The 18,906-nt window shown below is 35.9% G+C and overlaps 1 protein-coding gene across 1 annotated transcript in view; it reads right to left on the minus strand.

The window, feature by feature from the left end:
- Window positions 1-2,669: 2,669 nt before the first annotated feature.
- Window positions 2,670-18,906, minus strand: part of LOC100691917 (complement C3) — a 31,852-nt gene continuing 15,615 nt past the window's right edge. Inside the window, exons 21-43 of the mRNA XM_005454829.4 lie at window positions 18,630-18,769; window positions 18,031-18,240; window positions 17,843-17,906; window positions 17,610-17,699; window positions 16,977-17,183; window positions 16,785-16,860; window positions 16,526-16,685; window positions 16,342-16,437; window positions 15,944-16,094; window positions 14,480-14,565; window positions 13,579-13,656; window positions 13,313-13,468; window positions 12,300-12,362; window positions 11,716-11,797; window positions 11,569-11,617; window positions 11,384-11,471; window positions 11,200-11,289; window positions 10,769-10,871; window positions 10,397-10,489; window positions 8,276-8,368; window positions 8,117-8,200; window positions 7,178-7,322; window positions 2,670-4,485 (exon numbers count right to left, since the gene is read on the minus strand). Coding sequence (XP_005454886.2) covers window positions 4,341-4,485; window positions 7,178-7,322; window positions 8,117-8,200; window positions 8,276-8,368; window positions 10,397-10,489; window positions 10,769-10,871; window positions 11,200-11,289; window positions 11,384-11,471; window positions 11,569-11,617; window positions 11,716-11,797; window positions 12,300-12,362; window positions 13,313-13,468; window positions 13,579-13,656; window positions 14,480-14,565; window positions 15,944-16,094; window positions 16,342-16,437; window positions 16,526-16,685; window positions 16,785-16,860; window positions 16,977-17,183; window positions 17,610-17,699; window positions 17,843-17,906; window positions 18,031-18,240; window positions 18,630-18,769 — 2,549 coding nt within the window. The 3' untranslated portion in view covers window positions 2,670-4,340. The remainder of the gene's footprint in view (window positions 4,486-7,177; window positions 7,323-8,116; window positions 8,201-8,275; window positions 8,369-10,396; window positions 10,490-10,768; window positions 10,872-11,199; window positions 11,290-11,383; window positions 11,472-11,568; window positions 11,618-11,715; window positions 11,798-12,299; window positions 12,363-13,312; window positions 13,469-13,578; window positions 13,657-14,479; window positions 14,566-15,943; window positions 16,095-16,341; window positions 16,438-16,525; window positions 16,686-16,784; window positions 16,861-16,976; window positions 17,184-17,609; window positions 17,700-17,842; window positions 17,907-18,030; window positions 18,241-18,629; window positions 18,770-18,906) is intronic.

Genomic DNA, 18,906 nt, shown 5'->3' on the forward strand with positions numbered 1-18,906 from the left:
GGCGAGTATTCACCTTTTTTAAATTTCATATTTGTTTCTATGGCAAAGGGTGGAAGTGACATTTTTTTATTTTGTATTTTACATTTTTTTCATTGCTCTTTCTTTGATAGTTGCCAAATTTTGGTGATTTTAAGAATAAATCAGGCATTTTAGAAAACTACTACTTGCATTTATGCTGCTAGCAGTGGAGCTAGTGTTGCCAAATTTTGATATGATATAATGATTATTCAACCAGGAATATTTAAGAAATCAGCAGTGCTGTCTTTAACTGCAGCTTGAGCAACACATTTAATCGTTCATAAATCACTGCTCTCAACTGTCATATCTTCATTACAGGTAATCTTAATGCTAATCCAGTGAATAAACATCGCATATTTCTCAGTTATCAACACTGCAGAGAAGCTTTAGGTCTGGAAAAAGACAAAACTTACCTTATCATGGGCTCAGATAAAGCTATTTACCGAGATGACAAGATGACGTAAGTATATTGTTTGCATATGAATGGTGGATGTTTGAACATGTCTTTTCAGAGATCTGTGTGTACTCTGTATGTGTGTCACAGTTGTTCATTCCAAATTTGCAGATGGTTGGTCACATAAAGGCTAACTATTTCTTTTTCAATTCTTCTTCTCAGGTTTAAGTACATGATTGATGAGAGAACCTGGGTTGAATACTGGCCTACAGCAGAAGAGTGTCAGACTGATAAATACTGGGCTCGCTGCTTGGGCTTGGAGTTGATGGTCAATCAATACTCAGTCTTTGGATGCATTGAAGAGTAAAACTAAAGAAAATAAAACATTTTCAAATTATGAAAATATGTTTCATTACATTTTTCTGTAAAACTGAGAGTGATATTACAAAACTGTTACATCATTACTCTGTGATAATTGAAATTTATGATAATGACTGTGTGTCTTTTGTTGACATGGTTACTGTAGTAACTGTGTAGTTACTGTACTAATCAATTTTATTAAAGCATGACAAGCACAACAAGAAATAATGGGAAATTTGACATTTGTGTTAAGTTATAATGAATAAGGGCATTTAGTATAACTGTAGCAAAAAAAAAAAACCCAAAACATTTTGCATTTATTTAAAAAAAAAGAAAGAAACTATACTGTCATGGTGTGCTGTGTGCAGGCAGGAGAAGAGGTCCCAAACGCTGGACTCACAGTGATCTAAAAGAGGCAACTTTATTGCACTGTGGCAGAAACTCTAAATATAAACCCTTAAAATAGAACAGACCTAAACTGAAAACACAAAGCTAATAACAAAACACTAGTAAAACCTAAAGACGAGAGACTGGGAGCATGGGAAAAAAACACACAACAAGTTGAGGGTACGGTGCAACGCTGAACACTGGGGGACACACACTATATATACACATAAGGGAACGAGGAACAGGTGGGAACACAGCCAGGAGAAATTAGACCTAACAAGACAGAGGAAGCGAAAAAACAGGAAATCCACAGACTGAACTCTGAGACAACACTGACGATGAACGGAGGGAACACAGAGTATAGGGACCAGAGTGACATGAGAGGCAAGGGAATACACAAGCTAAGAAACACAGAACAGAAACCAAAACACCAGTAGTCATAAACCATGAACCAAAAGGAAAACAGACTAACAATACAAAATCAAGACACTGGGCCATCGGCCCAGGACCGTAACATATACTTACTAAAAATACTGTGGTATTTAAAATACTGTGATGGCTAAAATTTACTAAGCAACAAGTTCCTGTTAAGAAATATTTGACACTTGCATAACAAACATGCCAGAAAAATTTAAGTGATAAAGTGATTAATTTGTTATTGGTATAAAATGCATAGATATGTAGCAATACAAAATATAAACCAAAATAACTGCCTTGCATACAGACCTTGAAAGACTATTTTGCTTTTTTTATGGTTATTTTAAAAACGTAGTTACTCATCATCAGGTAATAAATCCAACTGTTTCTCATTTATTGAGAGGCTGAGGCTAGGCTAGGCTAGGCTGCGTTACCCAGAACCCTTACTTCCCTACTTGCCTGGAATAGTATGGACCAGAATTTGATTTTGGTATTGGAAAAAATGACACTGAAAGATAAAAACTGAAACTGAAAAATGAAACTTGGATACAGGAAGTAACAAAAGTTTTTTGATACTATCCCCCACCCCTCACAAGATAACATTCAGAAATTAAAAATTATAGCTTCAAGCAAAGAAGTTTGTTTTTTCTAACGCATTCTTTTTTTTACACAGCGTTTTTTTTGTGTGTGTTTTTGTGTGTTTTTTGGTGGGTGTAATAGAAGGACAGCAAATCCTATGTAATTTTCCATATAATTTGAATTCAGCATGGTTTGTCAGATCCATCCCAAGCTTCTGTGAGCTAAATCTATGCAATGCTGTCTCAAATTCAGGTGGAACTATTAAATTGCACGTACGTCTTTTCCAGTGACTCTGCATGACTCTTGCATGCCAGTTTTAAAAAGGACTGTAAGTTATTGTAGGCCAGTTTGTGTGAGCCAGCCCTCTGTCTTGTGATGCTTCCCCCTCCCTAACACCACCACCCCTCAAAACTTTGTGTGATCAGTGTGAAGGCTACTGCTCAAGATCTGATAAATGTCCTAAAACAAAGTATTCAACAGTCAAACAAGTCTAACAAACTTCAGTTCCCATTAATGAACACAGAAATGTACAAGCACAGACATTAAATCATCAGTTCTAGAGGAGGCGTCACAGTTTGGTATTTATTGTTACATATTAATTACCTGTTTTATAGAATAGTATGCTATAAAGTCCATACATGATGTTTACCTCTCACATGCAGGTCATTTTCAGGTTTCTTTGCCAAACAAAAAGGAAAAACAAAGCTTTTACCCCCTTGCAACTGTAACCAGGAAAGGCTAGAACCTGTAAGCCATTTATTGTGTATGTATATTTAGTGAACAACCAGCACTCTCTGTACTACTGAAGAGCTTGACCTGAGTCATGCAGGTTTGAGAAAGAGGTCCCTCACCTTGACAGATATGAATCATATAATGGTAAGAAAGTAATAATTTATCAGATAATTATAGTATAAATGCATTAAATTATGGTAATTAATATTAAAATAATGTAGTACTTTAATGTGATTTAAATACTCTGTTTAAACACTGTTTTCCCTTACATTTGATTATTTTAAATAAATAAAATTATCATTGTAGAATATCCAAAAGTGGAAGGGGTGGACGTGGCTTTTCTCCAGGCTACAGGTCCATATCATGCCATTTTAAATACATAACTTCTGTTTTTATGGTGCTGAAACATGAAAAATAACTCTTGTCTATTGCTCTCTCTATATAGTAGGTGGTCAATGTAAAAGAAAAGTGGTTGTGATTTTGCCTGTTGATGGTTATACAGGCAGATTCATTTGTAGTGTCTGAAGTGCTGGAAAGACCCTCTTTTACATTGTTCCACTGCATCTTGGCACTCCACTGCCATTTGATATAACTGATTCAAAAATGACAAAGCAGCATGACAACTGTGCAAAAATGCACACTTTGGTCGGACAGCGGCTAAACAGCACTAAACAGCGCTAGACAGCGGACAGCGGTAAAAAGTCTGCTAAACTGCTTTAACTCATTACACTTATGTAAATAATGTAAACTGCCGCCATATGGTCTTCTGTTTACCTTAAATATTTTATTTTCATTATCTCAGTTTTGCTCTTGTTTATTTTATTTTATTTTTTACATTTTCTGTGTTAGATCTGATTGTTTTTTAAATGGTGCTCTTTGTACCAATAACATTTAACTTTTATTTAAATATCAGGTTATTATCATTATATCATTATAATGTGATGAGCCTATTCCCGATGTAATAAAAATCAGACAATGTTTTGAATGTGTTATTTTGTAAGGGTAGGGGCACAACTCATTGCAAGAATGCAAGATCTGCATGAACAGGAAATGTGTAAAATCAATAGGTAGCACATTGTTAACTCAAACAATGAACATCATTTCATATCAAGCTTTATGTTTATTAATTGCTTGAGAGAAAATAAAGAAGCAAAATTCAGTATTGTTAACAAAGGTAGCACGTGCTAGTAGAACTACTTATTACACTAGCATCTAAAGAGCTGAAGATGATATTATTAGGTAAGGTTTGTTTTTTCAGTTTATCGTGTTTATTGCATGAAAGACTTTAATCCACACTGACCTGTATTTAACTTAAATTCCACTTTCAATTAGCACACATACGGACATTTTAATTAACAGTTCTGATGCAATATTATGACTTTTGCATCCCATATCATAATTGTAAATTTTGCAAATTCAAAACAAAAAGTAGAATTCTATGTAGTTATCAGGTTCACTTCCTTGGACATCCATGGATTTTGTATACCTGGACCAGGTCCTCTATTCCCAAACAGGTAGAACGATATTCCCTAGTCTGGCACTCGGCAGGTGTGGGCCAGTACTCAATCCAAGTTCTCTCGCCAAGCACATACTGGTATCTGAGCAAAGCAAAGTGAGAGGAAAAAACCAAAAACATTGGGTCTTCACACAGGCAAGTTTAAAAAGTCAGAAATATCATATGTATTGTAACACTATGAGCAGCAACATGATAACATTTGATTGAACCTTAAATCTACCTTGCTTGTTTGTTTGGGATTTATTTCATACAATACAGGAAAGGATTGGTGCAAATTGGTTTTAGTTTAATTCAATTTGGTGGGCAAAGAACCAGGGAGCGGCATGGCAAACAAGAAGTGGGACCCTGGCTACAAAGAAAAACTCAGAGCCTTCAGGTGGAGAGCGCCTTCATCCTCAGGAAATTGAGGTTTACCCACTCTGTTTTCAATACTTAAGACTATTATATTTGGTTTATGGTGCATAATAAATAAATTTTTCTCAGAGTTAGTTTCTATGGTGAGACCTTAGCCATCAAGGACCTCCTTCACAGACTGATGAAGATGCTGCCTTTGGAGGTGAAGCAGGGTCCATCTCAGGGACCTTTACCTTGGAAGTTAGGACCTCAGTTTGATTTTTGTTCCTCTTTGATGTTAACTTTTTTATGTGTTTTATGCTCAGTGTTTACAAGGGTGAGCGGGGAGCCCATCAAACTGTGTATAATAACTGTAGGGGCTGCAACTTAGATAAGTAGCAGGTTAATGAAACTGGTGTCAATCAACATCAATGGCCTAAATAATCCACTGAAAAGGTGGAAAGCCCTCAAAGTTTAAAAGAGACAAAGCCCAAATTGTTTTGATGCAGGAAACACATCAAGCTGATGCAGATCAGGCAAAACCGAACAAGCTAGGTTTTAAACATGTCTTTTATTCTTCTCACAGTTCTGGGAGGTGAAGGGGGGGTGGCAATCTTGTTGTCTGGAGGTCTGAATTATGAAGATATATTGGAGTATAAAGACAAGGAAAGTAGACATAAAATGACTGAGGGTACTATGACCAGTCTCTTAAACGTGTATATACCCATGGGCAGCGACTGGTCCTTGTATAGGCAGATCTTAGCAACAACAAGGAGTCACCTTGTTGGGAACTTTTATATGTGGTGGTGACTTTCAATATTTTTTTTTATCTAAGAATGATCTATTTAGAATTAAAAGATGTGAAATAGGTCCCTGTACCATTTCAGATCATAATCCGATTTATGTTGATATCTGCCTGAACAGGATAAATGGATCTACCTTATGGAGGTTGAACACAAACATTCTAAATTACCCATATGTTAAAGAGAGTTTGAAAAAAGAAATAGAGATTTATCTAGATCATAACGAGAATGAGGTGGTGTCACGGGGAATATTATGTTGCACACTGAAGGCACTGATTAGAGGGAAAATAAATAGTATATCCTCCTACCTGAAAAAATCAAGTTGGGAAAAATTTCACTTGGAAGAGAAATTGTTAGATCTGCAACATCTACATTCTGTGATGCTGAATGCTGATATTAAATCAGATATAATAAAATTAAAAAAAGAAACAGATGATATATATGCAATGGACATAAGAAAAAAAGTCTTTCTATAATACCCTTTTGTATCATATTTGATACAAGAGTTTGGAGACCTCGATCTCATAAACATGATCAATACTTGCCATAATTTCAAAATGTTATGGACGAAACTCTTTCTTTGTCTAAAATTAACATTGGGCGTTTTTGGCAACTTTTTGTTAACAACAATCTATCAAATGCAATACAAAAAAATATAATAATAATATATACTTTATTGATCCCCGTGGGGAAGTTCCTCTCTGCATTTAACCCATTCACTCAGTGGAGCAGTGGGCAGCCATTGGGCGCCCAGGGAGCAGTGTGTAGGAACGGTACCTTGCTCAGGGGTACCTCAGGGTAGACGTTCAGCCGTTCAGTTTTCCTTTAACCTTTGAAACCATATTTCTGTGTAACATACCAGTGAATAAACTGAATTCTAATGATAGAAAACCTTTGTATATGCTACTGGCAGTGAGTACAAAAGGCCCTCACAAGTGGATGGCTCAAGCCTGAACCACCAATAACTGAAGACTGGATATATTCTACACAAGAGACCTATACAATGGAAAAACTGTCCTTCTTTTTCAAAGTGCAGAGGGATACCTTCTACAGAATATGGTCTAAGTCAGGGGTGTCCAACTCCAGCTCTCAATGGCTGGTGTCCTGCAGGTTTTAGATATAACCCTGGGTCAACACACCTGAATCAAATGATTAGTTCATTACCAGGCATCTGAAGAATTTTGAGACATGTTAAGGAGATAATTTAGCCATTTAAATCAGCTGTGTTGGATCAAGGACACTTCTAAAACTTTCAGGACACCAGCCCTTGAGGCCTGGAGTTGGACACCCCTGGTCTAAGTGGACAGAATATGTTGAGCCTGTGAGGTGTGATTTTTCTATGAACCTTGCCACTTTTTATGCTCCTGCACTGATTCAAATACTCATGCTAATACTGTGATGGTAACTTGGCTACCCTGCTACCCCTCACCCAAGTTCCAACAGGCTTTTGTTTGTTTGTTTTGTTTTTGATTTGTTTTTCTTCTGTTCTTATAACTAAAAGTTAAAAAATGTGAAAGCAAAAGCAATATAGAAAGTTAAACTAATGCTATTGTCTAATGTACTTTCTCAGTAAAAGAGTTAAAAAAAAAAAGAAGAAATGCACAAGATCCACACACATGCACACATATAAAAACTCACATTCTTTTTTCATCATCTTTGTAAATGTCTTTGGATGTGCCCATGATAAGGTAGGTTTTACTTGCTGTTAGACCCTGAGGCTCTCTGCAGTGCTGAGAGCTAAGGAATGTGCGTGGTTGACCTTCTGGACCAACATCGGTATTTCCTGCAGTTAGAAGACAAAGTAGAAGAAAAAAAGATTTTTTTTCCTGAAATTTGTCTGTGAAGGTTCTCAGTCATCCAGGTCATCGTAGTCAAAGGAGTTTGCAAAGAAAAGCGTCTGGACTTCTTTAAGTTGCTTGAAGACGTTTTACCTCTCATCCGAGAAGCTTCTTCAGTTCTAAGGTCAAATGGCCGAGAGTCCCAGATTTAAACCCAGTGGGAGTATCCCCCCAAGGAGGGACAAAGGACCCCCCTTTGAACAGAGGCGGTGGTTTACGACACCAACTGTCTGCCATCTATAATCCAGTTTTGAGTTCCCTCCCCAGATGCCTTAACGCCCACTCACATCCTGGGCCATCTGACCTCAGGAATTCACATGACAATGTGGGGCCAGGTTTCACAATGGGCTCACCCGAAACCCTGGCTGATTAGGTCCCACACCCGCTTTCACACCTTGGCGCATGTGATTAGAGGATCACCAGGGGGTCCTTTGTCCCTCCTTGGGGGGATACTCCCACTGGGTTTAAATCTGGGACTCTCGGCCATTTGACCTTAGAACTGAAGAAGCTTCTCGGATGAGAGGTGAAACGTCTTCAAGCAACTTAAAGAAGTCCAGACGCTTTTCTTTGCAAACTCCTTTGACTTTCCTGAAATTTCTTTTACTGAGAAGAAATGCGATCTGTGGAATTTACATATATATACATATATATACATATGTATATATATAAGCTTTATGTCTACCTATGAACCACATAGCTTAATAGAAAATCATTAAAGAAAAAGGAAATTAACACCCACCTTCCTTGATGACTTCAAGAATTTGCACTCTGTAAAAGTCAGTGGACCAGTAGGGTTCCAACTCTTCCACTCTCACTTTGTAAACTGAGAAGAAACAAGTTGTAGATCGTTAAACCATTTGCTTGTTTTCTCACTTTTTCATTAACAAATCTCTCTTACCAAAATCTATACTGCCATCATGTGCAACTTCACAGGCCTTTGTAATGCGATCTTCATTGCTGATTTCATTCTTTCTCTGAGAACTGCAATTCTCTGGAAATACAGCATTGGTCCAAAGTAAATTCACAAGCGATGACTCGAATGACTGAGCAGATGTGAATGCGTTCAGCTGTTCATATTATTCCTAGATGTTGATTTTCTTTCAACATTGTAATTGTGTGGTGTAAGATGAGTGCTGTGAAAGGCACCAACAAATTGTATCATTAATATTATCATTATCATTAATATCATTATTGTTGTTATCAATATCATTATTATTGTTTTTGTTGTCGTTGAAACTTATAAAATATAAAAGTTATAACTTTTTCTGTATTTTGTTTCACTGTTCACTCATTTGTTTATGACTCGTTATTTATTCAGAAGTTACTGTGACATATGTAGAAGAGTTGGACATTTAATAATCATCACTTCTAATCCTCTCTGACAGGTTAAATATTTCTTATCATTCTAATGTGATGCATGTAGCCCATTCTTATTGTCTACATGCAATGGACACAACTATTTTGTTAGACAGTTCCCTGAAGTTCTGGACATTTACAGCTTGTTGCCACCTCTGATCAAACGGATACCAAAGAAATTTAAACTTTCACAGATTATGCCAAATTGGAAAACTAATTTTTGTAAAAAAAAAAAAAAAAAAAAAAAAAAAAAAAAAAAAACCCTCTGTAACTTGATTCATGGTTTTCTTCAATTTTTGATTGACTGCAGAATATTTTCAAGACAGGTTATCCGCTAAAAAAAAGCCAGGCCAGGCCAGGAAAATCTCCTTTCCTGTGTTTCTGTGTTTTATCCTCAGTTACTTTGACACAAAGGCATCTGCTGTGATGCTTACACCTCTGTTGAAGTCCCACAAGTGTCAACTTTGTTTTTATACATTGATATAAAAATATGGATATGTACTGATAAATGATCAGAAGTATAATATTTCTGACTGAAAGAGTCACAATGAAATGGAATCAAATCGAATCAGGGATCAAACCGAATTGGAACCTAGTGAATCTGAATAGAATCAGTTATAAAAATTAGTGAGGATACCCAGCCCTACTGTTCAAGCATTTTTAAAGAATTTGGCTGAATTAGAACAGATAGTGTAGCCTCGTACAATTCGGAATTCATCCTACTACTTATATAATCACGTATCAATAAATATTAGTGACCAGAATCCACTGCCAGCCATACATGCTAATGCCATAACATTTGGTTAATGTTTGAGAGATGATCTGGAATGCTTCTAATCATGAGCTTGGTTTCATCTTTCCAATTTTTTTTTTTTTTTCAGAACTGTGCAGGCTGTTTTAGAGGTTTTCTGTCAAAGTCTAATTTGAGTGTAACCAGAGGTTTTCATATGTTTTTAATCAGGGGAATCTCTTGATAGTAGACTAGACAATGATATGAGTGCCATAATGTGAAGGAGTTTTTCTTAACCATGGAAAGAATCCAGTTGTCTAATTACTTTTGAGCCTCTTAAAATGGGGATAAGATATAAAAATGTCTTTAATTCTTAAACACTGCAAAAGTTGTTACAATACTTCTGTTAAACTTCTTGAATTAAAGCTGAAAATCTGCACTTTAGTCACATCGTAATTGTTTGATATGAAATCCACTGTGGTGATGTACAAAGACAAAATTTGAAAAAACGTGTAACTGTCCTACAACTGGTGGATTTGACTGTAAAAGATACATATATACATACATATAAGATACATGCAATTTAAGAAATACTTGAGAGCACAAAAATATTATGCAAGCATGCTACTTTCTAAATATATGAGTATTCAAAGCTCTGATTACGATAAAATATTGTATAGTTTGTAACTAGAGGGGGATGTGAGACTGTATGGTTGTCCACATGCCCTCCAATTTGTTGTGATTGACAAAGGACTAAAAGAAATTAGTAGCTACTATTCTGTTGTCTGCAGCATGTGATGCTCTGCTAACACACAAACCTTCAATCAAGGTTGCATCTTTCAAGGTAAGTGTTAATGTTTTTTGTCACTGACTGTTTCTTTAAGTTTCAAACAGAATAAATATATAAGTAGATAGTGTGGTAATAGTATTTACCCTCTGCACATACACATTCCCTTCTTCCTCTACACAGCCTCATTAGTTCTGCATTTTTCCGTTCAGGGTGATAGAATTTCACACAAGGTTTCTCTGCAAGAAAAGAAGATGTTGAAAAATACTTTGTTTTCACTCATGGGATGTCCCACCAGCCAATATAAACATATATATACAGTATATACATATATATATATATATATATATATATATATATATATATATATATATATATATATATATATATATATATATATATATATATATATATCTTGGATATATTACAGTCTTTCTTGACCAAGAAAACCATAAAATTCCCATCGTGTTTTTGGGAACTGACATTTGTTATATTTGTCTGAGATTTTAGAGACTCACTGTTATTGTATTCATAGACGGACACTGCAGTTGGCTGCAAGAAGCTTGCTTCCATAGTTGAATGGATCCTGAAAGTGATTATCTCTGGCTGTACACTACTAATCTGTGGAGAGGTGTCCCACAAAGGTAAAATATGTGTAGGTAGTGCAAAACACAACTGAAACACACATGCTGAACAGCAGACTTTGTAATTAGGCAGGGATGACCCTTTAACAGTGGCATACTTGAGAAAATGGGGTTAAAATTACCTAAATTTGAGGAGAAATCAACACAGTAGCTCTTTGAAGTATATCAAGTAGCTATTATATCGAACATATTTAGTAGTGAAGTATGTCTATGATTATATAAATAAAAGGCAACCTATCAGTCACAAAAGAAACACAAACATAAGTCATCTGAATTTCAGAAAGAAGCCATACAGACGATCTTACCTTATTCAGGTAAATGATGAGCGAGCCCCTTTCTGAAAGATCCGTATTGCTTTCATATCTTGAAATGATCCTGGAGTGGCTTTTAGACAACTGCACACACAGAATTTAAAAGTAACTGGTTAGTACAAATAATTAGTTATTGTGCATTCTTGCTTCGTATACTTGTGTCCTTTTAAGCTCTTACAGCATCCAAGTCATTTTTGTCAAATGTGAATCCAGTTGGCAAACCAACATCTATAATTGACATGGATGCATTGCGCTCCTCTTTAAACCTGCATAGGCAACAAATAGATTGGTTAAAACAAAAACACAAGCATAGAAATTTATTTGAATGTGCTGTTCAAGACAGTCCAATTTGGTAGTACTTACAAAACCTCTATTGTCAGCTTGTATATCTTCTCATTGTCATCTAGTTTCTCTGCAAAAGCAATGCATTTGATGAGCAAAATACAAAAAAGACAGACAGACACTCATATATACCAACAACAACAGCGAGAGATGGAGATTGAAATTTACCTGGGACAATCTGCACAGACAAGCTGAACAACTCACAGTCCTTCTCTAATACCTTAGGCAGAGCGTAATACAGCGACATGATCTGAAAATGGGAGAAAGATCTTACTCGTATTGGACTGAGGTGGTAATGTGCTTTGAGGAATAAGTTATTAATCTGAGCTCACTTGAGTGTAGAAATAGATTTCTAATGAAAGCTTCATCCTTTAACACTTAAAGGAGCAAATGTTTCGCTGATCTCAGTCTCTTTTTATAGTATTTCAATTGTTCAGCATTTTTCTCATTCAAAGATACATTTTTAGCAAACTGTAGTTGGTAATAAGTAGAGAGTTGATAAAGAGCAGTACTAATGTTTACTAATGAACCTTACATACCCGTCAACAACCCTGAATTCTTCATTTTAAACTAAAAATTAGTTAACCTTTCTTTAGATATGCATTTATTAAAAAAAACAACAACAACTATACATTTCTTTTAACAAGGACCCCTTTTTTAAATTGTAAATCGTAATACTAAAGCTAAACATCTACAAAGCTGTTGCAAATGTACGCAGCACATGTAATTACATGAATGAGTGCCATATTTACCTTTAAAACTGCTTCTCCTTTTCCTGTGGCATTCACTTGTATATCCTTGTTTATAGCAGGGAACTGTTGAGATTCAAAATATTAAAAATGGTAAAAAATATTGAGAAAAAAATTAATAGAAATATAAATAAGCTTAAATGACATAATCATGTTATGCCACATTATCCTTTCTCCTTTTTAATCTTTTTTAAATTCATTTTTCAATGAAAATCAGAATTTTATTAATTTTTGTATTTTATTTGTATTTTATTTTATTTATGAAAATTCTTGTTCCCAACGATCCTCCTAGCAGGTTGATTTGATAAACATTGCCCACTAAAAACTAACTGCCCACTAAAAACTTTGGCTTTCCACTGGCAGAGGGAGTTCAGTGTGTGGGATACAGAGTGGGATGGGTTGTGGAAAAACACCAATAACATCTAAAACTTACAACTAAACACTCAGGTTTATAGGTCTGCAAATGTAAATAAATAAATGTATAAGTAAATGATTATGAATTAACGATAAGCCTGAAGTTTAGCTATACATTTGGTTTCACTGATGCAAAAACAGCTCAACATGAGTGATAGGGACACTAAGCTCAGCTCCAGCTAACAGATATTAAAATAACTTTAGTTACTGCAGCAAACTGGCCAAGATTTGTAACATTGTCTTTGTAGGCTGTACTGTCATGATCTGTGCAGTCAAGCTGGAAATATGAGTCAAGTGTTCTTACTGGGCCCACCTTCCAGTGGCGCTTTGGATTTTTCTGGGCTTCAGCTCTCACACCTGGTTCCAGTATCCTCATCAACATGCAGGACTTGTACCTTCACTCGCTGCCAAATTGTTGTTACCTCTAACTGGCTCATGCAAGTTCAGGACTAGTTTTTGCTTCATGTCCCATTTAACCTCAATTTCATTTTTCTCCAGTAATTCTTTTGGTGAAACGAGAGCTGAAGTTTTCTCTTCCCCATTCCCAAATCCCAAACTCACCACCACACTTACTTGTTTGCACAAGATGCCCGGCTGCTCACCTTTGATGTTCTCGTGGTAAAATGATTTTCCTTGTTGAAGCTGTACTTGTCAGTGTTTGTTCTGCCGGGTAGCAGGATGTCTACATTCACATTATACTCTGGTTCTTTAGCATTGATCCAGTACTCTGAACTTGCCTGGTACACCATTATGGTAGCCTGAAGAAGAATATACACACAAGACTGAGTCTTTCTATACTGACAAAAAAAATAGGCAAGGTTTTGCTTCACAGACACATAATAAATTGTCAGAGGGACTTTTGTTTTACCTGAGTTGACCCATAACCTCCATCTCCCTGTTGGTATTGGCCAAGCCATCTCACAATAGGTGTGGCTTCCTCATAGGCCTTTAATAACAGAACATAAACAACTAAGTCAGAAGACATATCCCGCAGTCATGGAAAAAATGTTTGTCTGAATCATTAAACAAACAAACAGTAGAATTCATGGCCATGTTTAATAACAGAAGTAAGAGCAGTTGCACATGCAGAATGCAAGGAGAACTGAAGGGACTGGGACTAAAACCACATATACATGAGGCTGATGTCATCAACACACTATGATAGAAGAGGCTTCAGTTTTCTGGGAACATAAATAAATAGATAGCACATAAATAGATGACCAGTGATGGACATTAAGAACAACTGCGAAGTTGGTGCAGTTCTTCGCACTAACCCAAACAATCATCTCCCTCACTCATGCGGCTCCGGAACAACAAATTCTTGTCCCTGATAACAGGACTATGTTTAGTCTCTCTGCTGACTTTTCGTCTTGTGCCATTGTTAGTCAAAAAAATTTAACCTCCCCAATAAAAACTCAATCAATCCAGAAATCTCAAATATTGAAGAAATTTCAGTTTGCATGTTACTATGAGCCTATTACATGCTGATTATTAACCTATGTGAATAAAAAAGCTAAAATAAATTAAAAAAAAAACAGCTTTGAAAGACCTTCAGAAAACTAAGCCAACTATTTTTCAAGACAACTTAAAAAAATAAAAATCACAAAGTCATTTAAGCCATTCAAGACTGAAAAGTGTTACATGTTAGCTAACATTAGTATTGGCCTTTATCAACTTTACTTGTTTATGTCATGGTCCCAGTTTGTTTTGAGGGGTTTGAGTTGAATTACACCTCTGTTGTATTTTCAGTGTAAGTGGGATTTGCTCACCTCAGCCGTGATAAGTGCGAGCAGAGCATAAGCTGTGGCCTCCAGTGTGTAATAAAATTCATCACGTACTTGCCAGTGGGTTCTGTCTGTGGAGGATCCATACATACAATTACAAAGAAGTTTTACAAATACATATATTTCGTTTTATTATTACTATTATTATTGTTAGTTGTTGTTAACAAAATCTTGAAGCACACAAAGACACTAAGTAGAAGGATTCCACATTTCTTTCATTTTTGAGAGCTGTCTCCCAAGAGCCTCTGTTTTTAGTTGTGTGATTTTAACTAGTAGATGGAATTGACCAGGAGGCATTTTCATTTAACAAATAGGCAAGTGAGAGCTGCGAATTCCCTTTGATATGAGTTTGACTCAACTGTTCTGTCGCTACATAATGCTATATATAGAATAGAATAGAATTAGAATAGAATAGAATTCAACTTTATTGTCATTGCACATGTCACAGGTACAGGGCAACGAAATGCAGTTTGCATCCATCCAGAAAGTGCTTTAGCCGTGATATAGATATATTACAATATAATTTAGCAATAATAGAGATGTGTAAGTATATTACAGAAATGGGTCTATTATGGTATGTTATAATGTACACAGTGTGAAGTATGTTATGAATATTCTATAACTATAAGTATGTACAGGCTGTAGTGAGTACAAGCTATGTACAGGCTATGAACAGGATATAAATATGAAATAAAAACTATACAGAAATCTGAGATATACAGTTATACAGAATGTGAACTATGTAAGTTATAAACAGTTGTGGGATTAAAAATTATCGTATGTACAGAATGATTATCTACACAGAACTATACAGTAGTGGTAAAGTGCTAGTGGTTGTGGGTGTGTGTATGTTCAGTCCATGAGTTTAACGTGGGTCAGATGTCAGGAGGCAGAGTTCAGGAGTCTGACAGCTGTGGAGTCTGACAGCTATATATATATATATATAATAAGAATAAATAAAATTAAAATTTTTAATCTTTGTAAACCAAAGATTGCTTGCACTTGCAGTTTTTACACAGACCTCAAACTTAAACAGAGAGTAAATATCAGCTCTATCTCAAACTTACTCAAGAGTCATACTGGGGATCATCTCATAGTTGACACCTCAGATGAGCTCAGTCATAATTAGCATTTTTTGCCCACATTCACAGGTTTTTACACTGTGAATGTGGTCAGTATCTGTTAAAATACTGTTAAAATAGAGCCATGTTCAGGGCAGTGCAGAAGTACCCGTGTACTTCTAAATATCTTTGGTAAGGATATTTTTTTTAATTAAAAACAAGGTTTCTGATTTTTATCTGCGGAATTTGGAACTTTTTGATCACATTTGTATACCTTGTTTGGGATGAACTCAACTGACTCGACAAAGTAGTCCTCAAACATATCTGGATCCCAAAAGCATTAATACACTAATTTAATCTTATGTTTAGGACAACTGTGTGAAACCACCTGCACTGATGAACTTGAAGAGGATCTCCTTGTTCAGTTTGTTTTCATTAGCCAGGGCATATGATGTCATTGCGACAGAATACGGGTTAGTGAGGCTGGGTAGACGCTTCTCCAGGTAGGCCACTGCTTTATTAATACTGTTTTGTAAACTCTGCACATGAAGCATAGACACCAAATGAAATATATAAGATAAATCCAGAAGCTCAATGAGACATAGATGCAAATATCACATCCAGATATAGTATATGGTCTTTGATGTAACTTTCCTAATGCCAGTTCTGTTATGCTGTTCTCCAATTTATTTGTAAATTATATAGAACAGTCAGTTTAATTTTTTATTCACACGATGTATTTCTTTTTATCTAGTGGATGAACAGTTTATGTAGGTATATACTCACATTAACAGAGGACCTGCAAATTTCACGAGACTCCTGCATAGCAATCAGGCAGAAGGCTGTCATGGAGGCATCTGAATCTGTTCCTAACAGATCGCTCTACACATACACACATAAAAAGGTAAACATTTCATTTTTGTATACAACCAAATTTAATAAATGATTTTATTAAAATTAGGAAACTCACACGCATTGATTGACTGTACACATATCCAATTTCTTTAAACATGCCATCAGGTTGCTGTGTGAGCAGGATGAGAAACTTGATGGCATCACAGATCACATTTTTATCTACTCCGATCAGGTCATAAGCCATTGCAAAAACCTTGGCAACGTAGGCAGTCAACCTTACAGAAGAGAGAACATGAGCACCTCTGGATTATTTATTTTTCCCTAAAACAATACATCCATTATCTAACAATCATTTTGGAGTTTTGGTGACTCACCAGGTGCTGCCATCTTGATTTGGGAACACTGCAAAAGAGCCATCTTGCTTTCGATAAGTAAGTTCAGTTGCATAACCTGGACAAAACCAAAGGCAAAACATTTCGTTAATTACCTGTCAGCAGTTGACTGAAATTTGCTGATTTGATACTATTTTCGAGATCTTGTCTGCATGCCTCTGTGTGTCAAGCTACCTGTTTTTATGTGCTGAAGAGCTTCGTTACGCTTCTCAAAGCCCACAAATTCCCACTGATTTGTTTTGTCCAAATACATGGTTGCAATAACAGGCAAGGTCATGCCAGCCATGTTCTGTTCTCCACAGCCACCGGGCTGTTGGATTAGTGTGCCCATAGATTTACCACTAATGGCATTCTCCAATAGTGTGCTCATTTGCTCTCTTCCTGTATAGACATAAGAAAACCCATAGTTACTGAGTTGGAAATGGGGCTAATCGATTGATTACAAAGGTCAACAAAAAAAATCTTTTTGTAATCATCAGAAACCACAACACACTTTTCTAAAGCAGTTTTTAAGGATGATTCCAAATCTGCTTTCAATTGTTTTGTTTTTTTTACAGTCACATCAACTTTTTGAATTATGAGTAATATTAGTTTGCAATGGACTTGCATGGGTTTTTAAATAAACCAATCTGTAACTGTTTCAATATTTTCAGTGCGAACTCAGATAGGCGCACACTGTGGCATAGATGTAATGATCATTGTCGGGTAGCTACCACTGTTTCTTCAAAATCGCTTAGCATATGATTTTCTTGTGTATACTTTATGGAAGAAGTGTTAGCTTTGGGAAAATAAGGTTCTTAGTCTTACCACTTAGAAAGATTTGTGTGCTTGCAGCTGTATCTGGAACCATATCTGTTTCAGGAATGGCACTCTTGATGATTTCCACTTGTTTGCCATCTAATCGAAGAGACAGATGAGAATTTAGTGGATTCTGAAATGATTGTATATAAAATAAACAAATAAATAATAAATAAATATATTTTGTTAAATATAAGTTATATATATTTCGCACATTGCAGCTATTTAAAAAGTAAAGTTACCTCTTCCTTTCCTAGCAGGGTCTAATAGTAGAGTCTTTGTATTATTTGTTAGTACACCTGGAGGCTGGAAAAACAGTAGTTTTAAGATAAGGAGTAAACACTGACTGAGTAAATTGCTCTGAGACAGAAATGAGAGGTTTAAACCATTCTCATATGATATATCGAGCGCTGCAACAAATCTTCCTTACCACTACCCGCAGCATCTTCCTGATACCATCACTGTTGCCACCTCTAACAGCTGCTTTAATCTCAATAGGAAAAAGTCCTTCCTTCATGGGGATAATGGTAAATGCTACAGCCCGTGTTGTTTCACTCCCAACGGTGACCTCCTGACGATACGTCCCACGCTTATGAGCTGCACTGCACAAGTTGGTTTCTTCTTTCAGATCCACACGCACCTTGAAATGGGTAAAGATGGAGGGTAGATTTTTTTTTAAAAGCCACAACAAAAACCTAAACAGGTGGAAAACATACAATGCAGATGCTTTGTATGGAATATGGGATCACTGAATAATTCCATGACTGTGAAAGTCACATGTGATAACATATAGTTGGCCCACTACCATCATTAAAATTTTAAGTGTAGAGATTAAAAGATGCTGGTTGACTTGTTTTAATAATTTTAATTCCATTAGGAGAGATTTTGCAGAAACCTACTTGTTACCCTTGACACTAAATCATATTTTTTAAACATCAGTCTCATCAATCCTCCTCTTGGCATCTTGACATGGTATTTCCAGCAGTTCTAACTAATTCTGCACATTGGGGTTTAATAGCACAGACTCACTCTGATAGGGTCTTCTTCATAGTTGTGGAGGATTGCTTTAATTTCCAGCTGCTCTCCACGGACTGCAGAGTATGGCAGTCTGAGATCAATGAAGAAATCCTTCTTTACTAAGATCTCTAAATCATCACTCACACAGATCCCTTCAAATGAGAGACAAATAAACATAAAACAAAAGCAAAAGAAAGAGCAAGACATTTGTGAATGGAAATATAAAATACCATTTATGTTAAATCTAAAACAATAACATGAGTTGTACTTCTTCACTTTAGCCAACAAC

Source organism: Oreochromis niloticus, linkage group LG6 (genome assembly GCF_001858045.2).
Source record: "Oreochromis niloticus isolate F11D_XX linkage group LG6, O_niloticus_UMD_NMBU, whole genome shotgun sequence".
NCBI lineage: Eukaryota > Metazoa > Chordata > Actinopteri > Cichliformes > Cichlidae > Oreochromis > Oreochromis niloticus.